This window comes from Oryza sativa, chromosome 11 (genome assembly GCF_034140825.1).
Source record: "Oryza sativa Japonica Group chromosome 11, ASM3414082v1".
Taxonomy (NCBI): domain Eukaryota; kingdom Viridiplantae; phylum Streptophyta; class Magnoliopsida; order Poales; family Poaceae; genus Oryza; species Oryza sativa.
Genome location: NC_089045.1, coordinates 861,520 through 888,217, shown reverse-complemented (window position 1 = coordinate 888,217; position 26,698 = coordinate 861,520). Strand labels below are relative to the sequence as shown.

The 26,698-nt window shown below is 45.4% G+C and overlaps 4 protein-coding genes and 1 non-coding gene across 7 annotated transcripts; 4 read left to right on the top strand and 1 right to left on the bottom strand.

Annotated features, from left to right (window-relative positions):
• Positions 1 to 4,780: 4,780 nt before the first annotated feature.
• On the top strand, positions 4,781 to 7,313 carry LOC4349619 (uncharacterized). 2 transcript variants are annotated; one of them, XM_066305461.1, is made up of 3 exons: positions 4,781 to 6,420; positions 6,534 to 6,651; positions 7,103 to 7,313. In XM_066305461.1, exon 1 carries the CDS (start codon positions 5,375 to 5,377, stop codon positions 6,311 to 6,313), a length of 939 nt encoding a protein of 312 aa, XP_066161558.1. In that variant the 5' UTR covers positions 4,781 to 5,374; the 3' UTR covers positions 6,314 to 6,420; positions 6,534 to 6,651; positions 7,103 to 7,313. The 2 variants fall into 2 exon arrangements, with proteins under 2 accessions (XP_066161558.1, XP_025877433.1); XM_026021648.2 differs by lacking the exon at positions 7,103 to 7,313 and having other exon boundaries at positions 6,534 to 6,672.
• Positions 7,314 to 12,816: 5,503 nt separating this feature from the next.
• On the top strand, positions 12,817 to 17,602 carry LOC4349618 (BTB/POZ domain-containing protein At3g08570). 2 transcript variants are annotated; one of them, XM_015762460.2, is made up of 4 exons: positions 12,817 to 12,936; positions 14,137 to 14,203; positions 14,925 to 16,073; positions 16,333 to 17,602. In XM_015762460.2, exons 1-4 carry the CDS (start codon positions 12,845 to 12,847, stop codon positions 16,954 to 16,956), a joined length of 1,932 nt encoding a protein of 643 aa, XP_015617946.1. In that variant the 5' UTR covers positions 12,817 to 12,844; the 3' UTR covers positions 16,957 to 17,602. The 2 variants fall into 2 exon arrangements, with proteins under 2 accessions (XP_015617946.1, XP_066161625.1); XM_066305528.1 differs by having other exon boundaries at positions 12,817 to 14,203.
• Positions 17,405 to 17,602, bottom strand: LOC112937211 (U2 spliceosomal RNA). The gene has a single exon (XR_003239726.1). It is a non-coding gene; the product is annotated as a U2 spliceosomal RNA (small nuclear RNA).
• A 1,193-nt stretch (positions 17,603 to 18,795) lies between these two features.
• Positions 18,796 to 21,205, top strand: LOC4349616 (root phototropism protein 2). The gene is made up of 3 exons (NM_001423137.1): positions 18,796 to 19,043; positions 19,135 to 19,204; positions 19,364 to 21,205. The coding sequence occupies exons 1-3, from the start codon at positions 19,024 to 19,026 to the stop codon at positions 20,987 to 20,989; spliced, it is 1,716 nt and encodes a 571-aa protein (NP_001410066.1). The 5' UTR covers positions 18,796 to 19,023; the 3' UTR covers positions 20,990 to 21,205.
• A 195-nt stretch (positions 21,206 to 21,400) lies between these two features.
• LOC4349615 (mannan endo-1,4-beta-mannosidase 7-like) lies at positions 21,401 to 23,606 on the top strand. Its single transcript, NM_001423136.1, has 5 exons — positions 21,401 to 22,055; positions 22,230 to 22,424; positions 22,543 to 22,665; positions 22,759 to 22,970; positions 23,122 to 23,606. The coding sequence occupies exons 1-5, from the start codon at positions 21,795 to 21,797 to the stop codon at positions 23,468 to 23,470; spliced, it is 1,140 nt and encodes a 379-aa protein (NP_001410065.1). The 5' UTR covers positions 21,401 to 21,794; the 3' UTR covers positions 23,471 to 23,606.
• Positions 23,607 to 26,698: the final 3,092 nt, after the last annotated feature.

The following is a 26,698-nucleotide window of genomic DNA, read 5'->3' as shown; positions in this document are numbered from 1 at the left end:
AAGGATCATCGCGTGCTGTGTTGCATGGGGCGAAAATGGTATTGGAAATTTCTGACCGATCGAGGCTCGTCTCCGATGTTCTATCGAATGAACTATTTTGAAACGATAACCAATAAAAATAAAAATATAAGCAGTAAATAATACGGAACAATTTTGCTATTCTACCATCTGTTTACTTATCTTTATCATATTTATGTGGAAATTACCGTTTTTATAATACAGTAAATACCGTATTTCTAAAAATAACATATTATCTATGGTCAATGTATCTATTTGGCTCATAGTTTAGAGGTCCATTGACTCCTCAACCAAATCTCTAATAATTTGAGTATATAGCTAAAGGAGAAGGTTTGTAATTTACGTAGGTGTGAGCTTGAATTTACGTGGTCATATTATATAGTCACAATAAATTACAAATGTGATTTTACGGTTTAATGTTTTTGACACGGTTTATGATCAATACCAGCATGATTCTGTCATTCTGCTTGTGATTTCCTAATATTCTCAGTTTTTTTTTTATTTTGGGCTCTACCTTTTTAATTCCATTTCCAAGAAAAATGAAATGATTACGGAAATGGTTAAGTCTATTTTCCGACCATTTTTCACACCCCGTATATTCACTACTTAAAATGTACTCTGTCTTGATCAAGTAGGGGAAATAAAAGCAATTTTGAAGAGCAGAATGGTTTCTGAATTCTCCTCCTTAATTTTGTGGCCTAAGCTAGCTTGTGTACATCGGTACATATTTATGACTCTCAGAAGGAACAAGAGGACAATGGTCCTTGCCAGCATGTATGCATGTGTGAGGCCGGCCAAGAACATGACAAATTTTGATTGACCACCCTGGTAGCTAGTAGTACCCATAGATTGCACCCATAAGTCCACGCATTGGGGATCAAATGTATTGCACATTGATGATTGCAATAACACCACTATCAAACCTTCTCCTGCATGTTCTGGACCACCATGGTTGTATTTACGTAGTACAAATTAAGGTGCTGGTTGGAATAGTAATTTACTGTCTAATGTCTGAATTTATAGAGAAGAACCCATCATTCACTTGTGAATACTGTTTTTGATAAATTCATATACTCCCTATTGCAGATGATTTTGAGCTCGTTGTCATCCTCATATAGACATCATTTGTTAATTAATTGCATGAATAATTCTTCACGGGCTCGCGGCAACGTGGGACCAGCTCTCCTTTACTCAATCTGTCATTGTCAAGAGCATTGTTAATGTTTAGAATTAGTACTTTCTTGAAATAATTAGGTTTCATCAATGGCATTTGACTTGTGTTTTGTAATTTAAGTTGACCTCCTCTGATAGTACTGTACTACTCCGTTCGTCCGTAAATATGATCGATGCACAAGACACTATAGAGGATAAACTAGAGTCAGCAATAAAAGTCTTCGCTGCAAAGTCTCCGGGAAACAAAATATGCAAAACCACTTAGCTAGAGCGGCCCATTCTTGCAATTAAGCGCTAACTATTGTTTAAGCAATTGCCTATAAGTATTAGATCCTGTTTGTTTCAGTTTAAAATTATTGTAATCTAGATTATTAAATCAGATTACTTTAAGTTGAATTATAATAAACTGATGTAGAATAAGATGCAGAGTTATTTGTTTCTCTGGATTATTAGAGGCATATAAGGGTAGTGGGTCTTTAGCCACTTAATAATCTGGAAAAAACTCCTCCATAAAAGATTATTAGATTATACTAATGTGACTTATAGATTATAATAATCTAGCATAATAATCTACTTCTTTGTTTCAGCTTACTTCTAATAATCCAGATTATAATAATACTAAGCTAAATCAAATAGGTCCTTAGCCAATTACTTGGATTTGGAATTCAAAGATTACAAATTACCTAAAATTATTTATCATTTGTATCGGAGCTAGTGTCGTCAGCTTAATTAGAAGCTGTATAATGGCCGGACGCTTCGATTAGTTTGTGCATTCGACTTAATCTGGTGTGAGCATTTTGTCGCATATGACTGGTTTGGTTTGAGGCCTAAATTGACCTTACCAATATTTGACAATTTTAATAGTGTTTAGTGTCTATTTGGTTTGAAGCCAAATTTTGACATGCCTAAGAAAATAGGCCATTTCAATAGTTAACTTAGACTATTTTGGCTTCAATCCAAACATAAATTTATCTTGCCAAAATTAGCCATGCCAAAACTTACCAAAATTTAGCATTGATAAAAATTGGTAAGGCCAATTTAGTTCACAAACCAAACTAGCCCATAAGGTGTTATGGTGTAAGTGGGTTATAAAGTTTTTAGTCAGTGATGAGTGCGTGATTAGTCATTGTTTCTAGCCAACTGGATCATGAATCATGGTCCCAAAATGAGCCCAATCATCACTTCACGTATAGAAATGTGCATATCCATTTGGTAGCGTCTGGTGCTGTCTTCTTTTGATCCCTTGGACACTAGGGATGTAGGCAGGGCGGGCAAGCGGGTTATTTTAGTCTGCTTATCTCACTTCTAATTCATTTTTTCTTCTAAATTTTGTACTACCATGTAAAAAATAAGGGTGTGTTCGGTGGATATAGCTGTGGTTATACAGCCACATCATCTTCCAGAAATACAATAAAATTTAATTTGTATTGGTTTATACTGTACTACAGCCAGCCACAGTCATAACTGGCTGTAATCACTACTAGAAAAAGGCTTTTCCCAGACAGCCAAATCATATTTTCACAGGCAGACAAGCCATCCGCCTGCAGCTCAACGCCTGCGAAAATAGTTGATTTTCGCAGGCGAGCAACATGTCCGACTGCGAAAATATCGTCGAGCGGTTGATTTTCACAGGCGGGCAACATGTCCGACTGCGAAAATATCGTCGAGCGCTAAAAAAAAATTGGCAGCCACCGTCGGACGGCAGTAGCTTCCCGTTCCAAATCCATTCCCCATCCAATCCCCATCCAATTCATCCCCATCCAATCCATTCAATTCATCCAAAATCACCATCCCCATCCAATCCATTCAATTCATCCAAAATCACCGAATCAATTGTAGCAAAGAAAGCAAATAAAGACATTCAAAAAAATCACGGCCGCCACCTAGCCGTCGTCCGCCACCGCCCAGCCGTCGTCCGTCGCCGCCGCTGCATGTCCGCGCCACGCCGTCGTCCGCCGCTGCATGTCCGCGCTGCGCCGTCGTCTGCCGCCGCCGCACGGCCGCGGCCTGCTGTCGTCCGCACCGCCACCGCCGCCTCAACCCCCCTCGCCGCCGTGGCCGCGCCGCCTCGTCCCTCCTCGCCGCCACCGCCCGCCGCCGTGCTCCTCCCACCCCCCTCCGGCCAGATCTGGGAGGGAGGGGCCGGGAGCCGCCAGCCACCGCTCTCCCCCCGCCCCCTCTGGCCAGATCTGGGAGGGAGGGGCCGGGAGCCGCGCCGCCTCGACCCTCCTCGCCGCTGCCGCCCTCCGCCGCGGGAGGGAGGGGCGCGTCCGCCGCCATCGCCGGGAGCACACGCCGCCATCGCCCCGCGCCCGGCCGCCGGCCTCCCCCCTCCCCCCTTCCGGCCAGATCTGGAGGGGAGGAAGGGAGGGAGGGGAGCCGCTTAAGTGGTCTGCCTGCAAAAATAGATTTTCGCAAGCGGACATCAAATTTCACCCCGACTTATATTTTTATAGGCGGTCATTTGGCTCTAAGCGTTATGTCCGCCTGCGAAAATAAGACCCCTATGTTGGGAAAAATGTTTTTTCTAGTAGTGAATGTAGCTCAAGCGAACAAGCCCTAAACTAGCAAGTGAGTTTTTATGCGGGTAGCGGGACTACTCACTTGCATCCCTATTGGACACCAAGTGAGCAGTATTATTGTCTATTAGTAGCCATTGGCGGATCCATCATAGGGGTGGTAGGGTCTCGAGCCTTTACTACTGACGCTGTAACCATGGGCCGGGAGCCCCGATTAAGCTCGCACTAATTTTTTTTGTCATATACTATTAGAAGAGGGGGCTATAGTTTTGTAAAATTTGTTCAACCCCTCCATTCCTAGATCCGCCTAGCACTAGGGAAAGATGAAACTAAAGACACGAGCAAGATGGAAGGAAGAGATGATAACAAGTTAATTGCGTCACATATAAGACATCATCTCATCGCCATGATAATGCACTAATGCTAGCTTCACTCTTGAGCAAAAACAAATCCTCAAAGTGCCAAAGAAACAAAGAAGAGCAGTGCCAATCACACAATCTTTTCCGAGTGCTGATCAAGAACCAACCGCACAAGAAGATGATGAGCTTCTTTGCCACGTGGAACCACTTTTATTTTTTTTGTTTGTTTTGGTTTTGGAAAAGCCCCTGAGCTCGACAGTTAACGTTGGAAAAGAGATTATTGTTCTGGTTCGGTATCATTCTCACTGGTCGTTGGAAAAGCTCTTGCTTTGCTGGACGCCTTGAAGTTGCAGGTGGGCCCTACAGGTCAGCCTCTGAGGACTTTTTACATCAAGCACCCTCTCACCTTGCAGAATAGGGACTAGGGAGTTGCACAAAAGCCCCTCGGAAGAATCGAAACGTTAGAAAAGAGGACACGTCGCCAAAAGCGCACACAGACCAACTGACAGCCTGGACCCACAACTCAGCCGTCCAGGCCAGGGGCAAAGCAGTAAATTCTGGTGGGCGGTGTGCCAACTGTAATCCCGTGTCTTTTACCCGGAAACACAACATAAACATTTCCATATAACCCCCTCATAAAAATGTGCAATTCACATAGAAGCCCTCACCATCATCTCCATTTCTAAAGCCTCTCTCTCTCTCCATTGCTTCACTCTCGCCATCAAATCCCCAAACCCCTCCTCCTTCTCTCCAAGTCCTCGTCTTGGTTGTCGCAATCATTCGTGGGGCGCGTTAATCCCTCCCCAAATTCTGTGGCAGCCAGCTTCCCCGCTTGCTTGGATTGGATTTCTCCAAGATTGATTCGTTCCCTCCCAATTCTTCACTTCCTCTATCCATTTCCAATCCAATCTTGGTTTTTTGCATTGTTTCCTCCCGATTTGTCTTCCTCTCGCTCTCCCTCTCCCACCATATCTTGGACTCGGTCCTATCTGTCCGTGCCTCGCTTCCATCGCCATTGCTCTTTTGCTGCTAAAGTCTTCTCTTTGGAGGGAGAGACTGGGACTGGGAGCTAGCTCGCCCTTGTGTTGTTCAGGGAGTAAATGCGCGTCCTTGGTGGTGCTTGGTCCCAGCATTTTCCGCCCCAAATCTCGTCCTTGCTGCCCCGACTTAAGTGGTGGAGATTCCGTCACCGGCGGTCGTAGATGAGGAGGAGGAGATCCTCCTCCTGATCTACTCTTCTTCTTCTTCTTCTTCTTCAGCTCCTGGCTGCTGCTGCTCCACTCCCCCTGATCCCCCTGCAGGAGCATGGATTTCTTGGCCTGCGTCTGCCTCCTCCACCTGCTCTTCTTGGCCACTTCCCGGGTGGCGGCGCAGGCGTCGTCGCCGGCCAGGGCCCTGGACGCAATGCTGCAGGACCACGCGTACCGGGCCTTCGTGCACCCGCACACTGGCATTGTCTACAACGCCACCGTCCCGGCCAACCTCACCGGCGTCGCCCTGTCCGCGGTCCGCCTTCGCAGCGGCAGCCTGCGGAGGAAAGGTTTCTCCGACTACTTCGACTTCACCGTCCCCACCGGCATCGTCGTGCAGCCGTACGTCGAGAGGGTGGTGCTCGTCTACCACAATCTCGGCAATTGGTCTGACCACTACTACCCGCTGCCCGGGTACACATACCTCTCGCCGGTGCTCGGGCTGCTTCTCTACGACGCGGCCAACTTGTCGGCGGTGGGGTTGCAGGAGCTGAGCTTTGTCGCCTCCGGGAGCCCAATTTCTATAAATTTCAGTGATGTTAGATCGGTGCCGGCAGGCGGTCCAGCTCCTCGGTGCGTGTGGTTTGATTTGGATGGTGTGCCACAATTCCGGGACTTAGAGGCAAGCAATGTGTGCTCGACGTACCGCCGAGGGCATTTCTCGATAGTGGTGAACTCTAGCGCGATTCCTCCTGGTCCAGTGCCTTCAGGCAACATTACACCGCCAATACCGACTCCTACAGGTCGTTCTAAGGGCAGCTCCAAGGGGTGGAAGATTGCTGTTGGCGTGGTTGGGGGCGTCATAGCATTGGTCCTGTTGGCGTCGCTTGTGGTTTGTTTGGCAAGGTACAAAAGAGATAAGAAATTGGAACTGATGGAACAGAATGCAGAGACTGGGGAGACATTGCGTATGGCACAGGTTGGGAGGTCACAAGCGCCTGTAGCACTGGGGACAAGAACACAACCGGTGATTGAGAGCGAGTATGTTGCATAGATGTTTTCTTGACATTTCAGCGGAATTCAGGCAAGCATGGGATTGCTCTTCGGTCGGATGAGGCAACAAGTGTTCCATATCAATGAGTGCGGCACAAATTGCTAGATGTAGGGCATAGTCTTGGCTCATGAGACTTAACACATTCTTTTAACAGTTTTGTTTGGAGGGTTATTTGTTCTGCAATGGCTCATGTTGATGTTCATAATTGCCATGTTCATAGTGAGGAGCTCTTTTCATCTCCAAGCAAGCAATGGGGAAGAAATGGTTGTTGTGTCAGATTTGGAATCCCTTATTTTTTGGATTGCTGTATTCAAAAGGATATGGGCTTGGCAATAAAGGTGAGGGAATTTTATTGTGCATTTCATTTTGCTACTTCAGTGAAATTCGTTCAAGCTTAAGCGATTTCGTTTTTGTGTATTTTGGCTCCTCATGTTTAGAGACCTTGTAAGGTACAATTGTACATGTTTAGTTGTTTAATTGATTTGATAACTAGTCTGATAAATTAGATTTCATCCTTGCTTGTTTTAACCACCAGTCTGTATGCTGTGACAAATTTCCATCATATTCTTCCTAGTTATCTTCTTCTAGGTCAGACATTATGGCCAATCTCTAAAGAAATATTAGAAGTCTAAACACGATACTTACCAGAATTATTCTTCAGAACTAATATGATATCCTTTTAGTTCCTGTTGGCCTGAGTTTCTGTTGATCATATTTCTCTTTTAGCAGCTTGAATTTAAGCATTTGAAACAGAAAAATAAGGTTATTATAAGTATAATCTGATGGCAGGCGATGAATTAAACAGAGGGATTGAAGAAAGCTCTGTTAGCAAAATGAATAAGTCTGTATCTTTTTCCTTGGTTTAATTTCGGTTGGTCTACTTTTGTCAAGCGTAGAGGTGTCATTGGGGATTTGGATGATCAATGAGGAAGACAATATGCGTTCTATCTGTATAAATTAGTGGCAATATGTTACATAATTCATTTGTTTCTTATTGTCCATCCTGTGCCCACCTCACTGAACTATGAAAGAGGAAAATATACTGAACTCGATTGTAGTTTTGTAGCTCAAAATGTGTAATAAAAGCGAAGCACATCAAAAGAGCGCATGTATAATCTGTCAAATGAGTTCTGGATAATGCTCTGAATTTTTAGGGGGCGTGAGCTGCTCTTTTTGCATCTTGAAATTTATGTTGGACATCATGCTAGCATGAAGAATTTAGCTGTTGCTTGTAGATGTCTTGTATTGATGGAATCCAGTTCCCAATTCAAATTAGGTGCCCACATTCTCTGAAAGTTCCTTTTTAGCTGTACTGTACTGTGGTGATATTGTAGTGTTTGGCAGAAGCAACCTGTAGTAGTAAATTAGTAACACTTGCTGCTTTGACAAGCATATGTCTAGGGTAATTAGCTAGCCCTGCACACAAGTGAGTGGCATCTTTGATAGCCTTACAACTGAAGGGCAGGTCCAGCCAGATATGCCAGCCAGCCAGCTGAAATGGATCAAACAAAATGCTTAGGGACCTAGGGAAAACAAGTGTGCCAAGCCTCTTGTTTGGCTGGAGAAACCAGCAGCTGGCTAGAGAGGGAGTGTTTTGTGTAATGGGAGATAAGAATGTATGGCTGAACTGAACTGAACGTATAATTACTTGATTGTGCTGGTAGTTTTTGTGTTTTGTGTCAGGTAATTTTTGAAGGTGGTGCGTCTCAGCTAAGCAGAATCTTTTGCTGTGACACAAACTGATCACAGCTCATAGATCATGTGGCCGCCTATTTCCTCATGATTATGCGTGTTTTCTAATGTGACTGGCTGCATTCGCTTTGTAATGCTGTACTGGAGTGCTTGTTTAGTTAAATCAGGTGTTGGAGTATGAGCTGTTGTTTTTGTGTGTTAATTAACCACTGCAGCTGGTTTGACACGTTTTGTTGGAGCGACTGTAAAACCATTGGGTAGCAGGATAGTAGCACAGCTTCAGAGCTACTGTTTCCATCAAGATTCATCAAATAGAAAAGGAGCTAACCTGCTTCTGAAAATTTTTGAAGAGTAAGGTCTGCTTAGTAGCTGAACAATATGTACTGGTTGGTACTTGGTAGGTAGATTATATGCATTTGATAAATCGTTGACTAACAGTGGTAGTAGTAGTATGAACTGAACCTCGGATTGAAGATTATGAGGTTGTTAGGAGATTAGTCGTGATCAGCATGTGTGATGAGACAATTGTTTTGAAATTAGTCTATCTGAAACTATGTCCAGGTATTGGTGGAATGGTCCACAACTAGTGGCAACAAGACAGTGAGGATCGTGGACTCGGAGTAGTTGTGAGTTTAATTAACTTAGTTAATGATAATGATGGAGCCCTAGATTATGATAGTCGCCATGAGCCCAATTCTTTTCTGGGCCATAAGACTTGCTTCCCATAATTTCCTAAAGTGGGCCGAAACTGGAGTACGTCCTTTTCAATTAGGAATAAGTTCACTTGAGGTCCCTCAATTTATCGCCGAGTTTGAAATTCGTCCCTTGAGCGTAAAACCAGGTACTACAAATCCCCCAACTTACAAAACCGTGCAAACGAGGTCCCTCGGCAGTATTGTGCCCGGTTTTGGCTAATGTGGCGCTGATGTGGCAATTTGATCTAAACAAAAATTTAAACCATGGGACCCATATGTCAGCTACACAAGAAATAATAAAAAATAGTGGGCCCCATGTGGGCCCACATGTCATCCTCACACCTACCTCTTCTCTCTATCCCCCTCTCTCTCCTGTGCACTGCAGAAGGGCGGAGCGGCGGCGCAGAGGGGCGAGGGGTGGAGCGAACGGGAGCTACAGCAAGCGGAGCAGAGGGGTGGTGGGCGACGGGTGAGCTCCTCGCCCTCTCCACCTCCTACTCCTCCCTCTTTTTTCTATCCTCTCTCTCTCTCCCTTCCCCTCCCCCTGCACTGCAACTCTGCAAGAAGAAGGCGGAACGGCTGCGGGCTGCGCAGAGGGCATCCCGTGTGCTTACGTCGTATCTAAGAATAGTTGATAGTAAAAGGATTATTTAACGGAGTAAGAGAGACATATTCAATATATGAATTATAATTTTAATTTTATAGGCATGGCAATTTGCAGAAACAAGCTAGAACAACATTTTACTAGCATTCCAATAGTAAATAGGAGTTTCAGAAGTAAATTAGTAAAAAAAATTACACAACCAAATGCAGCAAAGTACAGACGAGCAATCTGCAAATCCAACACTCACTTGGCCTCCACCTCGCTGTTCTCAAGGGCGGATCCAGCATGGGGCGGCGGGTCTCGAGCCTCCACGAAAACCCCACTAACATTTTTTACTACATGTAAATAGGAGGGGATTGTAACTCTATCAGTAGGCGGAGTTCACCGCCACTCCCCCGCTACCCTGGCGATGCTGACCGCCCCGAGCACCACCACACCTGCCACCGTCGTGGTCTACACCCCCCGCAGTGCGCAGCCCGAACACGTGACGTGCGTACCCGGGCACTGCGGCATGAACGACAACATGAACGATTTTCTCCTATACACGTGCGGTACTGCATGAACGACTGCACTACACACAAAAGAACTATATATAATCTCAGATCCCAAGCTACACAAAAGTACAATTAATCACATACTACTTCCTCCGTTTCACAATGTAAGTCATTCTAGCATTTCCCACATATATATATATATATATATATATATATATAGATATATATATATATATATATATATTCATCCCCATCAATATGAATGTGGGAAATGTTAGAATGATTTACATTGTGAAACGGAGGGAGTACTACGCAAGAGTAGACGGTGAAAACAAGCCTTTGATCCAATTTCGAGGTCGTTAAAGCATGCAGCTCAAATCTACTCCCTCCTTCCCAAAATAACTTAATTTCTAGGTTTTCGTGTCCAACGTTTGACTATCCGTCTTATTTGAAAAAAATTATGAAAAAAATTTAAAAAAGATAAGTTACGCACAAAATATTATTCATGTTTTATCATCTAACAACAATAAAAATACTAATCATAAAAAAAATTATATAAGACGGACGGTCAAACGTTGAACACGGAAACTCAGGAATTGAGTTTTTTTGGACGGAGGAGTATACTACTTAACTTTATATCGTGCATGTAAAGACGATACACAGGAAGTTTCCACGCTTTGACCTCCTTTTCTTGCATAGTAGAGTAACGCCAATTTTGAAGGGAAAGGAACAGGCTAGAAATACATCGATATATTTTTTTTTGTATTTTGTCAGAGGTCAAGAATACCTGGTATGAAAAGTTGAGGGTGAAAAATATTTAATTTTGTAGTTCAGGGGAGTAATTTGTATTGCCGTAATAGTTCAGAAAGTAATTTAGACATTTTCTTATCATATACTGAATGTCTGAATACTCCCTCTGTCCTATAAAAACCAACCTAGTACTGAATGTGATATATCCTACTGCTACAAATCTGGACATATCTCTATTCAGATTCGTTGTACTATAATATGTTCCATCCAGTACTAGATTTGTTTTTTCCGGGACAGAGGAAGTATGGTCTTACTTTCATCGAATTTTGTGCCAACATGTCTCAACGTGTCCAGCCCACTAACATTTTACTCCCCACTGCCTTGACCAACCTGTGCCTGCATGCCAAGGAGATCGAACTGGTTAGGTTCAAGCTCTGAGAGACTCAGACAGTCAACCACTCGCAGGCATGTTATAGTAGTATGTGCAGTTTGTGATATATACATGGCGCCATATATAGAGAAGACAATTAAAAGAGCCATGACCCTCACAGAGCGCTATTAGTGTTATGTAGCAAATGTAAATTGCTTTTTCAGAAAGGCATTTGAAAGCATCGATCAATCAGCAGCAAAAACAGCTCAAAGCTTTAGCACATTTGCATTTTACTTTGCTGTCCTTTCCCCATCTGATCTATCTCATCTCTGAAAAGAAAATTTTCACAAAGAAAGTTTGGAGGGAGGGAAATAACACACACGGACAGAGAGACTGATTGATCAAGTGAATCATAATCACTGCTTGGATCATATGTATTCTCGATGATCAAATGACAGGGTAAGTTTTGCACGAGCGCAACAGTAGCCTGGATGCTTGCTTGATGTGCAAAATCTGTAGGCAGCCAAGCATGAATGCAAAGAATCTGTGAGAGGAAATGATCAATGGCACGGTTCGTGCTTCTGACCGGCAATGGAGTATGAACAAGCAGTATAGGCTGCTGAGTAATCGAGTCGGGTTGTCTTGTGGCTTTCTCATGGTGGACCTGACCAAACAAAGCCCGATCAAAGCTAGTAGCTCTTCTCCTCGATATCCTCTCTGCAAAAGCAAAAGCAAAAGCCAAAGGAAGAAAAGTTAGAGCTGTCCATTCTCTCTACTCTAGTACGAGTAGATCAGTGGACAAGGAGCCATGGCAGCCAAAGCATCCGAATCATTTCCTTCACCGACAGCCTTCAACCCCACTCCTCTCTCCATTCTCTACTGCATGCTGCTACAAATTGCAGTAGCATGGATTTTCTACAGTTACATGGCACTTGAAACATTGTGAAATTTCACCTCCTAAAACAGATACAGAGCATAACATACTTGGGAGCCAGTAAAAATTAGACCACAATTTAGTTGTTAAGGAGAAAAGAAAGAATAAATGTTAGTATGTGATACATCCAAAATACCAAAAAAAAAAGAAGCAATGGCAATAGTAGTATGGCCACATAAGATGAAGCCTGAATTCTTGAAGCATCCACAAGCTGACAGTAGACCAGCCTTTGTCCCCTAGTCAGCCAACTGTTCCTCCATCAGTGTCACTTTCTCAGCTAATCCAACACACAGACCCTCTTTGCTAACCTAATGACTAGGTGTCCATAGCATTAAATAAGTTGCCACCTAAGACAAAAAATGATGTGGCAAGTGAATAAATGAGGAAAGAGAAGAAAACCATGTCTCACATGAGACAGGGTTTCTACACAATATCCAAGACATCATGTGTGATAAGTAGCATTAAATTGAAGTATGGAATAGTAGTGTTTGTATTGGAAGAGTAGTGTCTAGTACTAGTTTCTTAATGATGTGGAGTTTATGAAAACCATATCTAATGTTATGGGTTGGGACTGCCCTAATTTACACCTTGAAAGATGCAATTCTTCCTATCTGCAGACATGCAGGCATGCAGCTGAGTGGCCTGTACTAGAAGAAAGGGAAAGCAGAGACAGCCAGACAGGGGGACCTATTGGCAAATTGTAGGTGAGTGCAAGTGCAATGTGCAAGAAGAAAAAGTAGACGAAAGAATTAAAGAATGGATTTTTGGAAGAATGTCTGTCATCGAATTGAATTATTAGTATCTTAATTATTTGTTTAAAATATTACTAGTATCTTAATGATGACAGGCCACACACGTCGATGACTCCACCAGCCGTTATTCTTTTGTTTCGTCCTCACTCATCGCCGCTCCGCCATTGCCCAGAGCTTTTCTTTTCTACACAAAGGGAAGGGAAAGAAGAAACAGGAGGGTTTGGTATCTGAGGCTGAGCAATGGGGCTGGCCAGCGACAGCCCTGCGTCGTTCCCCTTCTCCGCCGCCAAGCTCGCCGCCTCGCCGCGCGTCTGCAACCCCATCAGCAGGAGGTAACTTGTACCAATGCTGTTCCTTTCCCTTCCATTTCTGAGCTCGGGTGTGGTTTTGCCGCGGTTTATTCTTTGTAGAAAATGCAATGGCGAGTGCATGCTGGTGTTCCTATAGTTTGCTAGTTTTGGCAAAAACTTGTCCTTTGTCAGTTCAGATCAGTTGCAACTAGTTTTTGTTCATTTTGCTGCACAAGTTTGGATTGTTCATGTTGCATTTCTCTGGGACTCTGAAAGAAGCAGAGAAAGGCATAAACCCTGCTGGCTGCTGCAGTGCAGGTGCAGCCACTCCATGAGGAGAGGAGATTGGAGAGGGTCACTTGCCTTGTGTAATGGTGGTAGGAGAATCTCAGCCCCGCCACGCCGGAGGAGTTTGAGCTCGGCCAAGAGGGGTCGGAGTTTAATTCTCCGAACCCCTTTGAAAAATAACAGGGGGTCGGAGTCGAATTTTCCGAGCAGTGGGGGTCGGGGTTTAATACTCCGACGTCCCTGAAAAATATCAGAGGGGTCGGGGTTGAATTCTCTGAACCCGCTGAAATACTGGTTTCTCGCAAATGCTACCTTCAGAGTTCAGAGTTCAGATTATGAGATGACATCAGAAGTTATCCTTTGTATAACTGATGAAAGAAGTGGCAAACCTTAAAAATGTTCATCGGAATATCGGATGGTCCCGGGCATCACAAAACGTCTGCACTTTTTTTTATCTCGTCCGGTGACTTGTCTAGATTCAGGTCCCTACATCAGCATCCTCTTTTCTGCATCTGGTTCTCAACCTCTGAACAAGTCAATGAAGGTTTTTTTCCCCCCTACTCTGTCTCTCTCTTTCTTAAAAGAAAATGCAGTCGATTTTCGGAGAAAAAAATTGCAAACTTTAGCAATTTAACTCGAAGGATCTACTTCTTATGTGATTTGTTTGGCCGGAATGTTTGATTGAATTGTGAATTGTGATTGGAACCTACATTGATAGTATGTCTTACAGTCTTAGTGGACTGAAATAATCTGTACCAGTTGTTTGATTTCTGTAGCAGTTACCACTGCCTTGTTCCAGTCCTCTGTAAAAAGGGATGTGATCAATTCTTACATGTTCCTAGAAGAGTGTAGCAAAACTAGCATGAGAAGCATATCAAACTTGATATTCACATGCTATAAATGCAAATGCAGTTCTTGGTATCTAATACTTCAAGAATGTTCCTTGTTGTGCAGGATATTTTCTGATGTTGCTGGAGATTTAACAGTATCGGTGGATGGCCAATCTTTTCTACTACATAAGGTGCCCTATCTATTTCAATAGCTTCATCTTACCCATTCTCTGTAGTCTGTCATTTTTTCTGTTGCATTTTTTTTTATCATTAGTCACCAACTACTGCACAAGCCTGCCAAGTATGTTTTGGGGGACTATTGCTCAGTTGAGCAGTTGGATTTTCTTTGCAGGAAGATTAATTACCTGACAATGTTATAAGTGGAGTAGGACTTCCATATTAATTTGCTTAACATGAGAACCAATGTGATTGAAGTGAACACCTAATTGCAATTTGGGGACATAAAAATCATAATGTATATCCTTACTGATGTGATAATTATACAAGCATATAATTTTTTGTACTGTAGGTTAGTGTTCAATATTCACAATTTCTTAAATGTAGCGCTCTGCAAAAGGCAAGTATCTTTCTTAGTGGGGGTCAACAGGGATTTCTGATCATATAGGCTGAAGGTGTTAGTCAATATAAGAGTGTGTAATTGGAGACAAAGCAGTAATTGGTTAACAGGAAAATCAGGGTTAAGGTTGTATATGTTCTTTTGTACATTAGTAATGCTTTTTGAGCTTTCATATGGAGGTTTTTTTTTTTGTGAAAAGGGGCTTTCATAGGAAGGTATTAGCAAGGAAAATGTATTTCATATTTATCTCTGCATAATTAATATAAGATTATATAGACTGAAGTAAAGTTGCAAAATGGGTTTAATCATAGTATACTTCTGTACCGATTTTGCAGTTCCCTCTAGTCTCTAGGTGTGGAAGAATACGAAGAATGGTAGCTGAATCCAAGGATCCAGATCTCTCAAAGTTGGAGCTAGTAAATGTACCAGGGGGAGCTTTAGCATTTGAACTTGCTGCCAAGTTCTGTTATGGGAGTAATTTTGAAATTAATACTGTCAATGTGGCTCATCTCCGGTGCATTGCAGAGTATTTGGAAATGACAGAAGAGTACCAAGAGGAGAATCTCATTGTTCGGACGGAGACATACCTGAACGAGATTGTAGTCAAGAACCTTGATAAATCCCTAGAAGTCTTATGTGCATGTGATGGGTTAGATCCAACAGTGGAAGACGTCGGACTTGTAGACATGTGCGTCGATGCAATTGCGATAAATGCAAGCAAGGAGCAGCTGGTTTCAGGCTTGGCTCATTTGGAATGTGATGTCGGATCAGGAAAGTTGCGCATGCATTGTCAAGATTGGTGGGTTGAGGATCTTTCTGCACTAAGAATTGACTATTATCAGCGTGTTATCATCGCAATGAGAAGAACTGGGGTGAGGCCAGAGAGTATTGGCACATCCATTGTGCACTATGCTCAAACAGCTCTGAAGGGTATCGAAAGGCGGCATGTATGGGACTCAGGTCCTCTTGTTGGAGACAACCAACGAGTGATTGTGGAGACGCTCATTGATCTGTTGGCAACAGAAAAGATCACATCGGTTACCTTGTCATTCTTGTTTGGCATGCTGAGAATGGCAATAGAAGTTGATGCAGGACTAGATTATAGGATTGAAGTTGAGAAAAGGATTGGACTTCAGCTTGAGATGGCATCACTTGATGATCTTCTGATCCCCGCAACGCAGACAAGCGACTCGATGTTTGATGTCGACACCGTCCATCGCATATTGGTGAATTTCCTGCAGAGGATAGAGGAAGATGATTCAGGAAACTTGTCACCTTGCGGATATGAGTCTGATGATGGACTAAAGTCTCCGAGCCACAGCTCAGTCTTGAAGGTTGGAAGACTGATGGATGGTTACCTTGCAGAAATAGCACCAGATCCATATCTGAAACTGCAGAAGTTCATGGCTCTCATCGAACTCTTACCGGACTATGCGAGAATTGTCGATGACGGACTCTACCGTGCCATTGACATATACCTGAAGGTAAGCTAAACTGTACTGCAAACCTTATTGTTCTTTTCCATCAGTAACTTGATATCTCTTTCTGATTATGTCCAATGGCAAATTCAGTAACTGCCACTCTGCTAGCATTGCAACGCTGTTTGCTTGTTGATGAAAATGTGACATGAATACTTGCACTGTTTAATGTGATCATTAGAACCATTTGCAATCTGTGTAGTGTCTGATGATGTACAGCTTTGTGCTGTGTGTGTGTGACGAACTGAATTGTGATAAACAACAGGCTCATCCATCTCTGATGGAGTCGGAGTGCAAGAAGGTGTGCAAGCTGATCGACTGCCAGAAGCTGTCGCAGGACGCGTCGAGCCACGCGGCGCAGAACGACCGCCTCCCCATCCAGACGGTGGTGCGCGTCCTCTACTTCGAGCAGCTCCGCCTCAAATCCACGGTGTCGTCAACTACCCCCCACACCACCTCCCTCGGCGGCGACGGCTGCGGCGGGTCGCTGTCGCAGCGGATGATGATGACCGGCGGCAGCGGGGTGGCGAGCTCGTGCGTGTCGCCGCAGCGCGACAACTACGCGTCGCTGCGGCGGGAGAACCGGGAGCTGAAGCTGGAGATCGCGCGGATGCGGGTGCGGCTGACGGAGCTGGAGCGGGAGCAGGGGGTGATGAGGCAGGGGATGCGGGATGGCCGTGGCGGCGGGGAGCACGGCCGGGCGCTGCTGGCGTCGATATCGCGAGGGATCGGGAGGATCGCCATGCTCGGGGGAGCGCAGGGAGGAGCGGAGAGGAGGAAGACGAAGAAGAGCTCTCATTCGCAGTCTCAGTGGTCGTCGGATGGTGGCGGGAAGATGAGCAACAGGCGGAGGCACAAGGCATCATCTGTCACATACGCTGCTTCCTGAATCATCAAGCTGCTGTGTTCTCGTTGCTGCATGCATTTTACAGGGAAGAGATGGTGTTATAAACCGCAGGGAAAATGTAAAATTCTACAGCTAGGTGAAGAGATTAAAGTGTAACACTCCTTTATTAGATAAGCTAATCTAGTTCTAATGTACAAGTAGTAGCATTTTCATTTTGGGTGTAGCCTTTTCTTGGTCACGGATTGGCGGCCTCCTGCGCTGATGGAACGAGGGGAATTTTGCAAAAGAACACTAGTAATCCAAATCATGGATATTTTGCGGAAACCTCTGATTAATTTCACATTTTTAACCATTCCATTCTTAACAACAATGATTTTTTGTTCAAGTAATATAAACACTAAATTTTAAATTAAGATTTTAACTTAATCAGAAGAAATAGATTTCTAACGGATTCAAATACATTTTTAATTAAAATTTAAGCTTGATTTGGTTGGGGTGCGCCGGGCCCAGGCTGTAGTGCAACGCCTGGGCGACACGCAAGGGATCCCAGTGGCAAGCCACTGTAGTGGACCCTCCCCCACAAAAAATAAATTTAATATCGAAGTGGGCACGTGGCCCACATATCAGATATTAAACTGATAAGAACAGATACTACACTTGATCTTAGCCAAAAGGCCGAGAAAGGTATGAGTGGGGACGGTGCCCTCCGCCTCCTTTTATAGCTCTCGCGGCCGCCTCTCCCAGCTGAACAGCCGAGGTGGTACTAAACTCTCTCCCAGCAAAAACCAAGCAGCAACATGCGCTCCTGCGATTTCCAATAGCCGTGGGCCTAAATCCTTCCCAGAGCCCAGGTAGTAGAGCAGCCGAAGCGGCCCATGCAACCGGCTTGTTATTTGTTGTTACTCTGACATGTGGGTCATACTATTTTCACCATAGGCCAACGTCGTGCACGATTCGAGTTGTTTCTTCTTTCTCTTCGATGTCGTACGTGCAGGCAACGTACACCAAGCCATGGACGAATTGAGCGAAATTGAATTAGATCTTCTTTGTAAGCTATGATTAAAAACCAAATTTCATTGTGCAAAGTTGAATGAAAAGCAAAACAAGATTCTTTGACATGAACATGATGCAGCTAGATCATCAGTGCAAGCAAACAGCATCTTCATCTTTCGTTTAAAGGAGAAAGCTCCAGCATATCTCTTCAACTTTCTCAATCTCTGTATACCTGTATTCGTTCGTAGATGTCCGTATCTTTTGGTCTTATCTCGTTGGATCACAGGATACCCGTCCCCACCATTTCCTCACGTGTCCTCGTTCAACTGGTGTACGAAATTTTGTGGGACCCAAACCATATCCTCCGACGTGGCAAGTCCCAAGCCACGTCCACTTTTCTTATTCCCACTAATTTCTTGGAAGAGTACTGCATTGATCGTTTACGTGGACGGAGATGAGCCTAGCACCACTATCAATGACAATTATCAACAGTGGATCAGAGTTGCAATATTGCAAACTGTAGCTTTGTGAATGTATTTATCCGTGCAAGAACTATTCATTCCATTCCATGGTTCAGAAGTTCAGATCACCTTGCCTTGATCAACACCAAGTCTGATGCTGATGGCACGTACTAGTGAACATGATCTGTTTAGTTTGACGGACAAAGTTGCCATCATCAAGATGGAAGCTAGCGAAGAGTAGTGATCAGAAGTTCAGAATAGTTGCAGGAAATGGAAACTGAACTGAAGAAGAGACCAACTTATATCGGCAACATGCAAGTAGCGGACGATACACGACATCACATTGCTGACCAGATACGCCTCTACAGCCATGCAATTTTGGCTGCTATACTATTACTTGGAGGCATACCTGCCATTGTACTCCACTCGTTATTATTACAAAAAGTTAAGAGTTTAATACAAACAGTGAAATGAGATGGAATCTCTATAAATCCGATCAAGGAGGATCAAATATTCAGATCGCAGGAAATCGTATCTGCCTACTTTTCGAGAGCTTAACAAGGGAGAGCTCCTTAATTGCCACGTCCCGCCCGCTCACTGCCTAAGCTTCCAAGTTCCAACGGGGACATCTCTTCTCTTGCACCTTCCTGATTTCATGGATCGGACAAGCCAGTGGTATGTGTGCCAACCTCTGATGAATTCCTGTTCTTGTTATCACTCTTTCAACTCAACTAATCATCATCTTCTTCCATCCAAATCGATGCAGGGTCTCGTCGCCGGACATCCCCGCCGATCTTCTCATCCGGATCGCCGACGACGTCTTCCCTCTCCATAAGGTTCTTTTCCCTTCGTTTTCTCCTTTCACTTCACCTCTTCTTCAATTTGTTCTTCTAAGTTCTAAGAACAAGAACATACTCTGTTTTGCTAATTTGCTCTGATTTTGATCAAACTCTGACGTCCAAAATCTTTCTTCTTTTTGTACTACGTGTTAGCAGGCGGTGATGGTGCCCAAGTGCTGCTACATCCGCAAGGCCGTAGCGGCGGCGCGCGGTGGCGCAACGGCCACCGTCGACCTCGACCTGTCCGCGCTGCCCGGCGCCGCCGACGCCTTCGACAAGGTGGCGCGCTACTGCTACGGCGCCAACTTCGAGCTATCCGTGCGCAACGCGGCCGCGCTCCTCTGCGCCGCCGCCTTCCTCGACATGCACCCAACGGACGGCGGCCTGGCGCGCCGCGTCGAGGAGTTCCTGGCCAAGGTAGGCCTCCGCACGCTGCCCGGCGCCGTCGCCGTTCTGCGCTCCTGCGAGGGGCTCCTCCCGGCCGCCGAGGAGATCGGCGTCGTGCAGCGATCAGCTGATGCTATCGCGCTCAGGATCTGCAACGAGGTGCTGTTCCCGACGAGGTCGCCGCCCGAGTGGTGGACGGCGGAGCTCGCCGCCCTCTCGCCGGCGTCGTTCCACAAGGTCATCACGGCGCTGCGCTGCCGCCGCGCTGAACCCGAGGTGCTTGTCGCTGCGGCGACCGCTTACGCTGAGCTCTTGCTGGCCGAAGTGCTCGCCGCCGACGGCCATGCTGCTGATCACTCCGGGATGCACCGCGCGCTTGTCGAGTCCGTGGTGGCCGTGCTCCCTTCCACGGACGACGCGCCCCTCCCCGCCGCGTTCCTCTGCCACCTCCTCCACGTCGCCATCACCATCGGCGCATCCGCCAAGACGTGCCACGACCTGGAGCTCCGCGTGGCGGCGGTGCTCGACCAGGCCACCGCGGGCGACCTGCTGACCGTCGCGCTCGACGGCGCCGGTGAGCGCGTCCAGAACGTCGACGCCGTGCGCCGCATCATCACCGCCTTCGTGGAGCGCGACTCTGCGGCGTCATCGGGCGGCGGCGCGAACGGCCGGAACCGGAGGGCGTCCCTGAGCGGAGCCGGGGCGCTGCAGGGCGGCGGTGGCGCGATGCAGACGGTGGCGAAGACCGTGGACGAGGTCGCGGCGGAGATCGCGACGGAGGAGTCGCTGCCGATCTCCAAGTTCGTGGGGCTCGCCGGCGCGGTGCCGAAGGAGGCGCGCGCGACGCACGACTGCCTGTACCGCGCCGTCGACATCTACCTGAAGGCGCACCCGGCGCTGGAGGAGATGGAGAGGGAGAAGGTGTGCAGCGTGATGGACCCGCTGAAGCTGTCGTACCAGGGTCGCCTCCACGCGTCACAGAACAATCGGCTCCCGCTGCAGGCCGTGCTGAGCGCGCTCTACTACGACCGGCTCAAGCTCCGCAGCGGAGACGAGGGCGGCGGCGGGTGGGACGCGTATGGGAATGGCGTGATGAGGTCGTCGGCGGCGGGGTCGGCGAGGAAGCAGGCGAAGGAGGAGGCGTCGCTGGCGAGGGAGAACGAGGCGCTGCGGTCGGAGCTGGCGCGGATGCGGGCGTACGTGTCGGGGATGCAGCAGCAGAGCAAGGGGTCGTCGTCGTCGAGGGGGAAGAAGGGCTCGTGGTTGCGGACGTTGAGCCGGCTGAACCCGTTCAAGGCCGGCATCTGGGGCAAGGACACGTCGGGCATCGTCGACGGGAAGACGGACGCCATGAATTCCGTCAAGTCCAAGAGGAGGAGGTTCTCCATTAGCTAGGCTAGCTTAGTGTTGAGATGATCCATGTCATCTCGTGCTAGCTACATATATGCGTTGTCAATGACTGTATATTGATTGATTGGTTATTCGCAAGAAACATGACTGTTCTTGTGTAGTCTACTGTAAATTGTAAGTTTGTGTCCGCAAAAACGAACTAATGTTTGGATTGGATTGGTCAAAAGTCAAAACAATTCATCCTTTTTCACTTCCTCTAAATTGAATTACTCCGTATGTACCTTTATCACACCGACGGTTACGACAGGCGAAACAGAGTAGAGAGCGAGCAGAGCAAAACGGGAACTGATATTAGGCTATCGAGGAAGATAAGCATATCGCGAACAAATATATGTAATAGTGTGAATGACAGGTGGGGCCCTTGTGTGGGCATTATATAACCCCTCCTGAAACTTACCGTACCGTCATCTTCTTCTCCGTCTCTCTCTTTTTCCACGGCAGCGACCAGTGGCGGCGAACCTCGCCGGCGTTGGGACGCACCAGCCTTCGCCGGAGAACACCATACACGTCCGGCTTCTCATGCGTCCACCGCTGCAGTCGCCATGAGTGACGCCGTCTCAAGCTTTCCGGGTGCGGCGCGCAGTGGGACCCACGTGTCGGTCTCATACTCACCATAAGAGCGGTGAAGTCGGCTGTGGCGTTGACCACCGACGTTGAAAATGGAAGCGCACATGAATGCCCGTGCGATGGGCATGTGCCCCATCCCGCCGAGCTGGAGCGCCGCGACGCCTCGCCTCCACCTCCACCACCTGCTCACCACCTGCTCCTCCTCCTCGCCCTCGCCTCCGACATGGAAGACGCCCACCACCACCACTGGACAATGGTGGAGCGCCGCGGAACTCAGCTCTGGGCCTCCGGCCGCCCCTTCATCATCCACGGCTTCAACACCTACTGGCTCATGTCATTCGCTGCTGACCAAGCCACGCGCCTGCGGGTCACCGCCGCCATCGCCGAGGCCGGCCTCAACGTCTGCTGCACCTGGGCCTTCAGTGACGGCGGTTACCGCGCGCTGCAGACGGCACCCTTCCACTACGACGAGGATGTCTTCCGGGTGAGCTACCATGGTGCCTCCTTGGCGTGTGCGCGGGCAGCACGCCAGGTGTTTGATGAAATGCGTGGTAGAGATGCACTAGTCGTGCCTTAGTTGTTGTTGTTGTTTTTTTTTTTTTTTTTTTTTTTGCTTCACATTACTTACATCTACTAGTTTCCATGCCATTTTTTTCAGGCCTTAGACTTTGTGGTCAGCGAGGCAAGAAGGCATAACATGAGGTTGATACTGTCACTTTGTAACAACTGGGAAGATTATGGAGGGAAGGCACAGTATGTGAGATGGGGAAAAGAGGCTGGTCTAGATCTTACTTCTGAAGATGACTTCTTCTCTGACCCAACAATTAAGAGCTACTACAAAGCTTTTGTTGAGGTAAATGTTCTGCTCGTATCCCTGTATGAAATGACTGGCAACAACTAGTACTAATTTTTATTGGATTGTATCATCATTGTATTATACACATGACACAATTTTAACATCATTCTTTTAGGCTGTTGTGACAAGAATAAACACGGTTACGAATGAAACCTACAAAGATGATCCTACTATTCTTGCCTGGGAGCTAATTAATGAGCCACGCTGCCCTTCAGATCCATCTGGAGATACTTTGCAGGTCTTCATTACATATGTGTTTTTTGGGTAAAAATTCGGGTCTTCTATATTCTGTTTGGCTGCAACGCATTTTGAGGACAAGGATTTATTGTAGGCATGGATGGAAGAGATGGCATCTTATGTGAAGAGTATAGACCCTGTGCATCTCTTGGAGATTGGTATAGAAGGCTTTTATGGCCCATCCATTCCAGAACTTTTGCCTGTTAACCCAGATGAGTATTCAGGGCATGCTGGAATAGACTTCATCAGGAACCATCAAGCACCTGGAATTGACCTGGCGTCTATTCATGTTTATTCTGACATTTGGTAAATCCTCGCACCCAATTCCATGTTCTTATAGTTACATATAGTTGAGCAGCCATCAGAGATGAATTTAGTGCATTATTGAAACGTAGTCTATTATCATGACTGGACTGCCTCTAAAAAAAATCATGACTGGACTGAGATCTTTTCCTAGGCTGCCTCAATCGATAAAGGAAAATCACCTTCAATTTGTGGATAAATGGATGCAACAACATATTGATGATGCAGCCAATTTACTTGGGATGCCAATTGTGGTTGGGGAGTTTGGGGTATCAGTTAAGGACGGGAAGTTTGGTAATGAATTCCGTGAAGATTTCATGAAGACAATTTACAGAATTTTCTTGAGTTCTTGGAAGGAAGGAGTGATTGGAGGAGGTTGCCTTCTTTGGCAGCTTTTCCCTGAAGGAGCAGAGCACATGGATGATGGTTATGCAGTTATTTTTGCAAAATCACCATCCACATTAAGCTTACTTGCAAATCACTTAAGGTGTCTGGAATGCTGAGACTCAAAGTGGTGTTTCCCTTCTTTGTATATGATAGTGTCTGTTTTACTATATTTGTAAAGCAAAGACCATTCTGTAAAGTCGAACAAATGTTTTAATTTTAACGTGTAAGGCCCTAATGCCGGTCTTCCATTTTAAAAAGACAGCATGATGATGAGGACATCACTTCGTCGGATATGCTCATAACTTCACACGCTCCAATGATAATTCCAAGTCCAAGTCCAGCTCGGCCTCCGGAGACAGCACTGACTTCAAACGGACCTAGCGCCTTCATGCCAACTCCGATTTGAGTGATCTTGGACTTCGTGGAAAGCTTATATCACTACCTTTCAAACGCATCTGGTCTCATGTCCAAATTCATCTCGAGTCAACGGGAATCGCCAAAACAAGACAGTGCTGTTGCTGAAACCGAACTTGGGCCTTGGGCCTTGTAATAGACTAGGCCCATCTCGAAAGTGTCACCCTCCACCTCCACGAATTAGCACTGAACCCTAGCTTTATTTTCCTCTATAAATAGCTTTGTTCATCCTCAAAAACATTTGGGTTTTGTTTAGTTGAATTTTGCCAAGTGCCATTCACCTTGTCTCTAGTCCTCGCTCGATTAGTCGGCGACTATAGATTCAGAGCCCCCAATAGTTGGTGTGTTGATTTGCCGGGTCGATTAGATCTACCACTTCAATCGCAACTATTCCTTTGTGCTTAATTCCCTATTCGCAATATTTAGATTGCATCTTATCTTGTTCTTGCAGTGTTCTCTCGTTTGCATTGCAGGGATCATCAACCGCGCGTCACGGTTGGTACGACATCGTTTGTGGTGTAGCGATTGCACGGCGTCCTGGACTTGTTCTGGTTGGTAGCCACGTCGCAAACGTCGCACTCGATCAAAGCGAGAGTTATCCCCCTCACCAGAAGATCGGGCCACGAGAGAGAGCGTCATCAGTTGGTATCAGAGCTTCAGTTGCCTGGTGAGGATTTTAGTTTTGTAATTTTTTTTCCCATCGTCTACCATACAGCCGCAATATTTTTTTTCCATCACCAAACTTTAGTTTGAGCCTTTCAAATTTCATTCAGTATTGTGTTCTTGAGTTTTGGTCCATTGTCGTGTCGAAAGTGCTGGTTTTAGTCGTAGCTCAGTCTGAGTTTTGACCTTTGCGTTTGGTCGTCGTCGTCTCGGTTGAGCAGTAGATCGGTTTGAGAGAAAAAAAAATCCAGAGTTTCTGTTGGGTGAGATTTCTTTCCAGTGCATGCATGCGTGGAATCGCGGTACGTGGTTACCAAATAAATAGCGCCTCAAATCAGGGACTAATCTTGGTTATTACCTAGTTAGTTTCTGTGTCTTTCTATCCGAAGTGCATGTGCCAAGGATCGGTTTCCATATTCCTGGCACCACCCAAATAGGAGGTACGTAGTTTTCTCTGTAACTACACATCCACACGCACAAGCACCTGGTTGGTTGGTCTTTGGTCATTTGATTTTTTTTTCTTCTAGGCTTGAGTCCTTTGTAATCTTATTTACCAGCTATTCCATTTGGTAGATACCGCTTGCCAAAAAAAAAAGAAATAAAGAAAAGTCAGACGGTGCAAAAAAAAAAGAAATAAAGAAAAGTCAGAAGGTGAAAAAAAAAGAAAAAAAAAAGAGCCGCACCAAAAAAAAAGAAAAAAAAAGAGAAAAAAAATCAGAAAAAGAAAGTGTGGAATTTTTTTTGTTGGAATCTTGGAGAGAGTTGCTTACTATAGCGAGTTGTGGATTGTCCGAGTGTGATCATTTGCTTGCTTAAGCTAGGATTGAGTCTAGGCTACGCCAGCAATTTTGACTAGTACTTTGGACTATTATTCAATTTCGCAAATCCGTTTGATTTTTGCTATTCCTTGTGATATAGTTAAGCCTACCAAGATCCACATACTACTAATCTTTACATGTCCGACCTTGCAATCGCTCCACTCATCAAGCGTGTCATTGTGCCACGAACCAGCCACGGTGATTGACCTGTTTTGCATTCTTTGAGAATATTATAAGAATTTGGTATATGCTTGAGTGTTGAGTGCCTTCAAAATCTCCACATATATATAGATTGTTAGGAACTGACACTTTCTTGTGAGTTTCTTTTGCTTGCTAACGATGTCAGGTACAAGTTCCGACGAACCAACACTGGAGAATCTAGCGCATAAACTGAAGGGCATGGAAAATTGGTATGAAGAGTTGATGCGTAATAGTAAATCATACAAGGAAAGCACAGATAAACATTTAAAAACCTTAAGTGAAAGCCTGGTGAAAGTAGTGGATCAAATTGAGCAAATGAATCGATCACATAAACAATTAACTGAAAACATTCAGAATATAAATATTGGACATGAAAATATTGTGCGACGCATTGGTTTACTTGAGGCTGTAGGTGAAGAAGGTGTAGGTGCCACTGCTCATCGACACCAAAGATATGATGATGAAGATGAAGAGCAATCTGTTGCTGATGATGAGGAGGAAGACGAGAGTGTTGGAAATAGAAGACGATGTCGAATTAGGGACAAAGATGATCCTTTATCTAAGGTAAAATTTACTATGCCTTCTTTTGATGGTAAGTTTGAACCTTCTGTTTATCTAGACTGGGAGCTAGCTGTTGAGCAAAAATTCTCTTGCTATGATTTTCCTGATAATAAGAAAGTTAAAGCTGCCAGTAGTGAATTTACCTCCTTTGCATCTCTATGGTGGAATGATATATGTGGTAGAGGACTTAGACCTAGAACCTGGGATGATATGAAACGTACAATGAGGTCTAGATTTGTTCCTTCTTACTATGCTCGTGACATGTTAAATAAACTGCAACTTTTAAGACAAGGTTCCAATTCTGTAGAAACATACTATCAAGAGATGATGATTGCTTTGTCACGATGTAATTTGCAAGAAACTGAGGATGCTAGAATTTCTAGGTTCTATGGAGGTCTTAATAGAGAGATTCGGGATATTCTTGAATATAAAGAATACAATACCATGAATAGATTATTCCATTTTGCTTGCAAAGCTGAAAGAGAAGTGCAGGGACGCAACAAGCATAGGAGTTCTCTTGCAGGTGCTACTTCCACACGACAGTCAACACCACGTCAATCTACTACTGTTGTTCGTCCACCTACCTCCACGCCATCCCATGCTCAAGAAACAAGCAAAAACGCTTCAGTTCAGACTCCAGCCAAGAGTGCAACTTCAGTAGATTCCACTGGACGTACACGTGATATT

Coding starts and splice junctions, on each gene's coding strand:
- LOC4349618 (XM_066305528.1), top strand. CDS start 14,015: ATGTTCCTAGAAGAGTGTAGCAAAACTAGCATGAGAAGCATATCAAAC. Junction 14,204..14,924: donor AATCTTTTCTACTACATAAG/GTGCCCTATCTA, acceptor CCGATTTTGCAG/TTCCCTCTAGTCTCTAGGTG. Junction 16,074..16,332: donor CCATTGACATATACCTGAAG/GTAAGCTAAACT, acceptor GATAAACAACAG/GCTCATCCATCTCTGATGGA.
- LOC4349615 (NM_001423136.1), top strand. CDS start 21,795: ATGGAAGACGCCCACCACCACCACTGGACAATGGTGGAGCGCCGCGGA. Junction 22,425..22,542: donor ACTACAAAGCTTTTGTTGAG/GTAAATGTTCTG, acceptor TCATTCTTTTAG/GCTGTTGTGACAAGAATAAA. Junction 22,971..23,121: donor CATGTTTATTCTGACATTTG/GTAAATCCTCGC, acceptor ATCTTTTCCTAG/GCTGCCTCAATCGATAAAGG.
- LOC4349616 (NM_001423137.1), top strand. CDS start 19,024: ATGGATCGGACAAGCCAGTG. Junction 19,044..19,134: donor ATGGATCGGACAAGCCAGTG/GTATGTGTGCCA, acceptor AAATCGATGCAG/GGTCTCGTCGCCGGACATCC. Junction 19,205..19,363: donor ACGTCTTCCCTCTCCATAAG/GTTCTTTTCCCT, acceptor ACGTGTTAGCAG/GCGGTGATGGTGCCCAAGTG.
- LOC4349619 (XM_066305461.1), top strand. CDS start 5,375: ATGGATTTCTTGGCCTGCGTCTGCCTCCTCCACCTGCTCTTCTTGGCC.